Source organism: Sinocyclocheilus rhinocerous, unplaced genomic scaffold, assembly GCF_001515625.1.
Source record: "Sinocyclocheilus rhinocerous isolate Xijiao unplaced genomic scaffold, SAMN03320098_v1.1 scaffold1342, whole genome shotgun sequence".
Lineage (NCBI taxonomy): Eukaryota > Metazoa > Chordata > Actinopteri > Cypriniformes > Cyprinidae > Sinocyclocheilus > Sinocyclocheilus rhinocerous.
In genome coordinates, this window is record NW_015640094.1 from 130,573 (window position 1) to 139,290 (window position 8,718).

At 37.3% G+C, this 8,718-nt stretch overlaps 1 protein-coding gene across 1 annotated transcript; it reads left to right on the forward strand.

Annotated features, from left to right (window-relative positions):
• The first annotated feature begins 396 nt into the window (after nucleotides 1-396).
• On the forward strand, nucleotides 397-5,448 carry LOC107752517 (transcription factor 19-like). The gene is made up of 4 exons (XM_016568514.1): nucleotides 397-525; nucleotides 1,249-1,820; nucleotides 2,382-3,318; nucleotides 4,440-5,448. The coding sequence occupies exons 2-4, from the start codon at nucleotides 1,529-1,531 to the stop codon at nucleotides 4,753-4,755; spliced, it is 1,545 nt and encodes a 514-aa protein (XP_016424000.1). The 5' UTR covers nucleotides 397-525; nucleotides 1,249-1,528; the 3' UTR covers nucleotides 4,756-5,448.
• Nucleotides 5,449-8,718: the final 3,270 nt, after the last annotated feature.

Genomic DNA, 8,718 nt, shown 5'->3' on the forward strand with positions numbered 1-8,718 from the left:
AGATCACTTTTTATGGAATGTTTTTAACTTACCATACTGATATAAAAAAAAAAAATCAAAGGGAAAGAAAATATATTCTTGAAATATGTCTGTTTTTGGGAATATAATCAAAGCTGAATGGTATGACACACAGTAGCATTTTTAAAAGAGGAAAAAAAATTTGGGGAGTCAATAAATTATGAATAATTTAATGCCATGTGAATAATATGTAATCATATATACATTTTTTATTTTATATAAATTACATTTAATAATTACACCGTGTTTCGGTTATGAAATAAACGCAATGATTATGTAAAAAAAGAGAATATGGTTACATACTGTTTGCATTGTCATTCTCCATTGACGGTCTCCTTGACAACACGGACGGAAGTGGCGTTGATTTTCGCGCAAGGAAACTCGTCCTGGTCCTGGCGCGCCAAATTTCAAAGCGCTTCCTGGAGAGAGGAGGCGATGAGATGTACCACGGAGCACAAATAAAAGACTTGCGTAGCGTTTTACAAAACATATACCTTCATATTTTGGGTATGTCATGCTTTTGTAAGTGCTTTATCATCGAAATGTTCGACGAAATGAAATGGTTGCGGTTGTAAAGCAGCTGTTTTCGGCTCGCTTTGTGTGAATGTTTTTATGCGCCAGCGACCACTGCTCTGCCTACACAAGCCTAACATTTCCTTTAGCGGCGAGCGAAATATCGAGGACAAACAAATGACTGCTTCTTCTAAATGCTTTGCACTTTTTGAAGCTGCCACTGTTTCTAAGCTAGCATTTGTATATCATGTATAGTTTCGGAAGGAAGTCTAGGTTACAATGCATAGAGTAAATCAGAGAGAATCATAGAGGCGTTGGTAGTGCATAGATAGACGATGCACAACTGTCTAACTTTGGTATTTGGGCATGCTATTAAATGTCAATGTATAGAAATGTATGTGTTGTTGGAGCAAAGCCATGTAACACGTTTGTGTGTATGTACACCAACTCTTTGTGTATGTGTGTGTGTGTGTATGTATGTGTATATATATATATATAACGTACTTAATATATTAAAATATTTCTTACATGTCTGTCTTTTATTATATTTTGTATTAAAGAGTAATGCATAATATTTAAATATAGAAATGTTTAATATAGTTATATATTATACTGTAGCATGCACTTATATAATAATTTATAATTAATCAAATAAATTGCAATAAAAACATTAATATTGGTAATGCCACTAAAGCCCTGTATTGTTCTGTTTTACAGAATGAAGACCAGCAATTGAGCATCTGGCCACTACATATCCACTTAATATTTCATCCACCTGTGCTTCAGCCTTTTAGTTTGTCCTCTAAATATTTTAATAATTTTTTAGCATGCCATATTTTATTTACTGGGCGTAATAAGCTTCTATAAGAGTCATATTTGAAAGTCTTTCTGAGAGGAGGATCTTAAGTGGAGGACGTTTATCTCAGTGTTATGTGAGAGCTGCTGTTTGCCGGCTGTGTTGCGGTTTTTCCTGCACAGTTATTTGTGGGATGTCAAAATGTCATCTGGAGTCCAGCCGTGTTTTCAGTTGTTGAGGATTGGATTGTCTGACACAAACAATAGTAACGCTCAGGGAAATGCGTCGTCAGACTCCGTCCGTGACCTGTACACTTTCCGGCCTGCACTGGCCCAGTGTGTGTTTCGTTTGGGACGGGCCACGGAGCAGTGTGACGTCACTCTGGAGTCCATGATCGTGTCCCGTGTCCATGCAGAGCTCCATGTGGAAAGAGAGACTGATGCCTCTGGAGAAGAGAGCTGGAAAGTGCAAGTGAAGGATCGCAGCAGTTATGGTGTGTGTTGCACATATATATATTATATATTCATTTATTATATTGATGTTAATGTTTTTTATATATATATTAAACCATTATATATATATATATATATATTCATTTATTTCAGTAATTCAACTTAAATTGTGAAACTCGTGTATTAAATACATTCAATGCACACAGACTGAAGTAGTTTATGTCTTTGGTTCTTTTAATTGTGATGATTTTGGCTCACATTTAACAAAAACCCACCAATTCACTATCTCAACAAATTAGAATATGGTGACATGCCAATCAGCTAATCAACTCAAAACACCTGCAAAGGTTTCCTGAGCCTTCAAAATGGTCTCTCAGTTTGGTTCACTAGGTAAAAAAAAGGTTTGTATATATATATGAAATTCAAATGCAATATTTAATATAATCTTGCTGAATTTATTATTTTTTAAAGTATATTTTGCTTTAACTCTATAGCCTAAATAGTATTTTTATGTGAACATGTCCGACACGGTTGCATTCTTTATTATGAGCCCCAATGTAGAATATAAAATCTCTTCTAAAAGTTTATCTTTTTTTCCTCAGGCACGTGGGTAAATGACATGCGCCTCCAACAAGGGGTCTTAAAGGAAATCTTTGATGGCGACACGCTCACCATCGGCGGCCAATCAGGACGGGCTAGTCCAGAGTTCTACTTCCTCTTCCAGAAAGTACGGGTTCGTCCGCTGGACTTTGACGCCATCACTGTGCCCAAAGCGGGTTCCTTCTCATCCGACATAAAGAACCGGATCAGAACGTGCTCGGACCGTAAACCGGACCCAGCTCTGGACATCTCAAAGCTGTCCATCAACAGAGCCACGGTCATCCTCAACTCCATCGGCAGCCTGAGCAAGATGAACGGCAGCTGCTGGACCTTCAAGAAGAGCGAAAACACAAGCACCTTAAACACGCCAGCGTTCACTGCTCTAGCTCCGCCCACGACCCCGCCTCCTTTCCAGGCCGCTGGCGAGATTTCATCCAAGTCTGTCCCGCTGTCCTCAAAGAGCCGACGCAAGTCCGCCCACACGGTTCTGCTGGAGGACGACAGTTCGGACGATCCCACGGACCGCAGAGACCTGGAGGATGGACGCAGGGGACAAGCCAAGAAAAGACGCCGGCTTTACAAATCAGAGTCGGAGGTGTTTCAGCCCCCTCTACCCAAACTGGAGCAGAACTGCCGGTCACAGATTGACGTTAGCAAACACACCAGCAGCAGCATTTTCAATGTGCCACCCAGCCGGCAGTTCAATCATATCGTGAACATATCGAGTCACACCAAAGGCAACGGCATCAGTGTGACGCCCCTCCGCCAGCAGAAGCCCTGCTTGTCTGGTCCTGGCAGGAGGCCGAGGGCAATCAGCTCCCCCGTATTCACCACCCTCGGGATGGGAAGTGAGAATTACAACCTGACCTCCCCGTCAGCGAGGATGAGCAAGACCGAGAAGACCAGGGGAGTGACTTCTCGCTTTCAGGCCTCAACTGGGTGAGTGATACTTGATACTTACATATAGGATTCTCACAGGCATGAAGAACCTGGAGAAAAAACAGGATTTTGTGATTCTGAGGCCCACATGTCTATTCTAAAATAAACTAAAGAAATATATTGGGCATTAATATTTCTAATAGTGAGTATCTAATTAATTTTATTTATTAATATGAAATATTATGGAATTTGTGATTTCCAGGCCTGGAAAATGTATAGAAATTATTAATACTAAATCTTTATTCTAAAATCTTTATTATATTATAAATATTATAAAACTAAATAATATATTTGTGATAGTATATTTTTTCAAATTCATTATTCCATTTATTAAAATGAAATATCAGGGAATTTGTCATTTCAAGTCCTGAAAAAGATGTTGAAATGAATAAAACCTTTATTTTATAGAAAAATGAAAATGTATTTAAAAACAAGAAATAAAAATATAACATTAAAGTCATTCATATTCATAATAGTGAATATATTTTGAGATTAATAAAATCTTTGTTCTACAATAAAGATTATTTGTAGGGGGATAATATTTTATTCTATATTATATGTATATAACATTTAAAGTCATTCATATTTCTAATATTGAGTATATTTTTATAATTAATTGTATTAATATAAAATATCGGGATTTTTAGGGAATTCTACAATAAACATTAAATGTATTAGAAAAAAATATTTATATAAAATGTAAAGTCAGTAAAACTTATAATAAGAATATATTTTGTAATTAATATCAGGGAATTTGTGATTTCTAAGCCTGGACAATTTATGAAAATTAATAAAATCATTATTCTAAAATAAAGATATTCTAAAAAAAAAAAAATCTTATAAAAATGAAGTCATTGAAATTACTATTCAGAAGTATGTTTTATGCATTAATTAGATTTATAAAAATAAAATTGCTTTTACTTCCAAGCCTGAATAATATATGGAAATTAATAAAAAATATTTTTTCTTAAAGAACAAAAATCTAAAAACAATTATATTATCATTTTAAAAAGTATGAAAATATAATTTATAAATATAAAGTCATTCAAATTTCTAATCAGTAGTATATTTTGATTTAATTGCATTTATTACTGCATGATTTTACTGATTTTTCTCTGCAGGCGTCGACGTGGAAGGCCTAGAAAACACCCTCTGCCACAGCCTTCCCTGCTGTCTCCCTCTTCATCATCCTCTTCTAGCTCCACCTCTTCCTCCTCCTCGTCATCATCATCCTCTGAAGATGAAGAGGTGGCGGTGGCTCAGGGCGTGGAGCCCTGCGCAGCTGCTCACTGTCGTCTCCCGCAGCAGGACACTGTGCAGTGGATCCAGTGTGACGACTGCGACGCCTGGTATCACCTCGACTGCTTACCGCACAACCACAACCGAGACTCGCTGCTCTTCGACCCCAGCGCAGACTTCCACTGCGGCTGCCACTGAGGCCAGCAGTCAGTCAGGACCGGCTCGGCTTCCTCTCCTTTAAGGCTTTTAATAAACCAAATGCTCTCAAACATTGTTGACATTACAATCAAATTCACAGGACTGGCAGATGTGTTGCTTCCTGGCATTTACAGTGCAAATCTCTGCGATGATGGCGAGCTGATGTTTTCTGCAGTGGTGCTAATTGCTTTGAACTGATTTGGATGAAATGAGGGTGTTGGATTTACACAGCAGCTTCAAGAGCATCCAAACACGCTGCATCCCATTACAACACTGGATGCTTTCTGACTGTTTCTGATATCTATGTATTCAATAATACGCAAGAATGAAATCTTCAGAATGCTAAAAAAATCTAAACAAGTATGAATATAAAAATGGGAGTTTATATTTTTAGAGGAATGAATGAATTGAGTCTTTGGATTCAGATATTGAGGAGGATTTCGCTAGGCTTTGTTAACTAGATACTGGTTGTTAAACATGCTTTGCCAACATATTAGCTGGTATATAATAAGTTATCATTGAATACTGTATGTTCGTTCGCAAATGGGCAATGAGGATATATAACATGCTGTCTTATTCAAGGGTTTCATTAGCATTACTTGGACTTTTTTGTAATTTCAGAACATTTCATAAAAGCTAAACCTTAAATCACTCCAAACATTTCTATGGTCATTTTTTTAAAGGAATGGTTCACCCAAAAATGAAAATTTGCTGAAAATGTACTCACCCTCAGGTTGTTTCTTCATGTGAACAGATTTGGAGAAATTCAGCATTTCATCACATGTTCACCAGTGGATCCTCTGGAGTGAATGGGTGCCGTCAGAATGAGAGTCCAAACAGCTGATAACAGCATCACAATAATCCACACCACTCCAGTCCACCAGTTAATGTCTTGTGAAGTGAAAAGCTGCATGTTTGTAAAAAAACAAATCCATCATTAAGACGTTTTAACTTTAAACGGTCACTTCTGTCCAAAATACTAGTCCGTAATCCATAATAACGCTTCCTCCAGTGATAAAGTCCATCTCCTTTTGTCCTCTCGCATCAAAATCCACCCACATATTTGTTTTGAACTGTTCTTGCTTGTAAATGTTGCTTGATCTGTGCATTTTTCTCTCACGATTTGGACAACTCAACAAAGCAATATGAATAGAGGACTTGTATTTTAGCTGGAAGCAGCGGTTTGAAGTTAAAACATCTTGTATTTGTTTCTTCACATGATGTTAACTGATGGACTGGAGTGGTGTGGATTATTGTGATGCTTTTATCAGCTGTTTAGACTCTCATTCTGACGGCACCCATTCACTGCAGAGCATCCATTGCTGAGCAAGTGATGTAATGCTACCTTTTTTTCAAACCTGTTCACATGAAGAAACAAACTCATGTACGTCTTGGATGGCCTGAGGGTGATGACATTTTCAGCAATTTATCATTTTTGAATGAACTATTCCTTTAAGCTTGACATAGCTTGCACACAAGATTGTCAGTTGTTTCTTGTAATGTGGCCTGTTATTAACACAAGCTTTGTTTCCGATCTCGACTAACCCTGTGTAGCTGTATCTGTCTATAAGAACAGAGTCTCTGTGGTATGAATGTTAAAAGATACTTTCACTGTCTTCACTTTAACTCAACATTCTAGAAATGACAAAATGACTCCTGTCACAATGTTTGTCTTGTTGGGAATCAAGGGCTGAATAAAGAATTCTATATTTAAATATGATCTGTCAGCTGTTTGTATAGAGTGCAGTGAGGAGCTGTTAGTAACTGTGGAACACCTTTGATAAGTGCTGTGTTTTTGTGTAATAGGAAAACTGAACTGTCAGTATAAATATAAATGTACTATTATAGCAATACGATAATATGTCAAGCATTTCTCACTTTCAGTCTTACATGATCTATGATTTGAACAAAAGCATGACGATGTATTAACTTTTCATCGGCATTTAATATATCTAAATATAGTTTATTAACATTTATTATTATTTTAAACCGTTGTTTTAAATGTTAAAATTCCATGTTTTCTAATTTTTTAAATGTAAAGTTTTGAAATTGAAAACGGCTCTTTTAAATTTGAAAATTCCATGATTATAATACAATTATTATTATTTTTTTTCATTTCTCTTTGCTGGTCCTGCAGTCTTGCTCCAGCACACCTGGCTGTAATTTTCAAGTAAACCTAAAGACCTTGATTAGCTGATGCAGGTGTGTTTTATTAGAGCAGGAAAGTTGCTCTCCTGGACCTGCATGAGGAACCTCGATTTAATGCATTAAAAGGGTAAAATATCCATATTTTTTGTTATATGTACTACAATCTAAAATAAAGTTATGGACATCATTATGCGTTTGAAGCCTACATCTGGTGGTTGCGATGTGGTTCCTTTACGTCTTCTTAAGGAGATGGTTGATGTTGGGCCGAGTATTACTTCTATTGTTAACAGTAGTCTTCATAATGGAGTTGTTCCAACAGGCCTTAAGCAGGCGGTTATTCAGCCACTTCTTAAAAAGCCTAATTTAGACCCTTTGGAACTGAAGAATTATCGGCCCATCTCAAAATTACCATGCCTATCAAAGATTTTAGAGAAGGTGGTTTATTCCCAGTTAATGTCATTTTTAAGTAGGTATGAGATCTTAGACAAATTTCAGTCCGGTTTTAGGGCAGGTCACAGCACTGAATCTGCACTTTTAAGAGTTGTTAATGACCTCCGTATAATCAGAGATGCAGGTAACGCGGCAGCTCTGATTTTATTGGTCTTAAGTGCAGCTTTTGACACAATAGACCACGTGATTCTTATAAAGCGGTTATCCCATTTAATTGGAATTCGTGGGACCGTTTTAGAGTGGATTAAGTCTTATCTGTCACATAGATCATCCTCCGTAAAGTATGGTAACTTTGTTTCAATGGCAGTGCCTGTTACTTGTGGGGTCCCCCAGGGTTCTGTTACTGGCCCTATTTTATTTTCATTGTATATGTTGCCCCTGGGTTCAATTTTTTAAAAATACGGCATGTCGTACCATTTGTATGCGGATGATACTCAGATCTATTTACCTATGAGAGTGGGAGAGAACAACGGTTCTAATTTGCTATTTGCATGCCTAGAGGAGGTTAAGAGCTGGATGACTCAAAATCTGCTTCAGCTGAACCAGAGTAAAACTGAGATTATGTTTTTTGGCCCTGCCAGAGGATGTTTAGATATGTCCACATATTTGGGCTCATGGTCTAATTATTGCCGTGACCAAATAAGGAACTTAGGTGTGGTGTTTGACCCAGAGCTGAAATTTGACAAGCAGATTAATGCTGTAGTAAAGACTTGTTTTTTCCAGATTAGGTCTATTGCTCGACTAAAGCCTATTCTGTCAAGAAAAGACTTAGAGAAGGTTATTAATGCCTTTGTTTTGTCTCGTTTGGATTATTGCAATGTATTGTATGTGGAGTCCTGTCAGACCACTATCTCACGCTTGCAATTATTTCAGAATGCAGCAGCTAGGCTGCTAGTGGGTGCTAAGAAAAGTCATCATATCTCTCCTATTTTAGCTTCTCCCAAGTGGCTACCAGTGAACTACAGGATCAAATATAAAACTCTTCCGTATGTTTTTAAAGCAGTGCATGGGTTGGCCCCTGCTTACGTGACTGAGCTCGTTGCTGTTCGTCAAGCACCTAGGTCTCTAAGATCCAATAATAAGTTATTGCTTACTGTCCCTCGTACTCATTTAAAGTTAAAAGGGGATCAGGCCTTTGCTGTTGCGTGGCCAAAACTCTGGAATAGTCTCCCTCAGGAACTTAGAGAGGTCTCATCTTTAAATGCTTTTAAAGTTGAAGTTAAAAACTACTTCTTGTCTTTAACCTTTGAGAGGGTGGGCTAATCTTTGTTGTTAGTAGGATCTGTGTTGTTTTAAGTCGTGTGTTTTAATGAAGTGTTTTTTTTATTTTTTTATTGTACAGCACTTTGGTCTGCAGGTGCAGTT

Coding starts and splice junctions, on each gene's coding strand:
- LOC107752517 (XM_016568514.1), top strand. CDS start 1,529: ATGTCATCTGGAGTCCAGCCGTGTTTTCAGTTGTTGAGGATTGGATTG. Junction 1,821..2,381: donor GAAGGATCGCAGCAGTTATG/GTGTGTGTTGCA, acceptor TTTTTTCCTCAG/GCACGTGGGTAAATGACATG. Junction 3,319..4,439: donor CGCTTTCAGGCCTCAACTGG/GTGAGTGATACT, acceptor TTTTCTCTGCAG/GCGTCGACGTGGAAGGCCTA.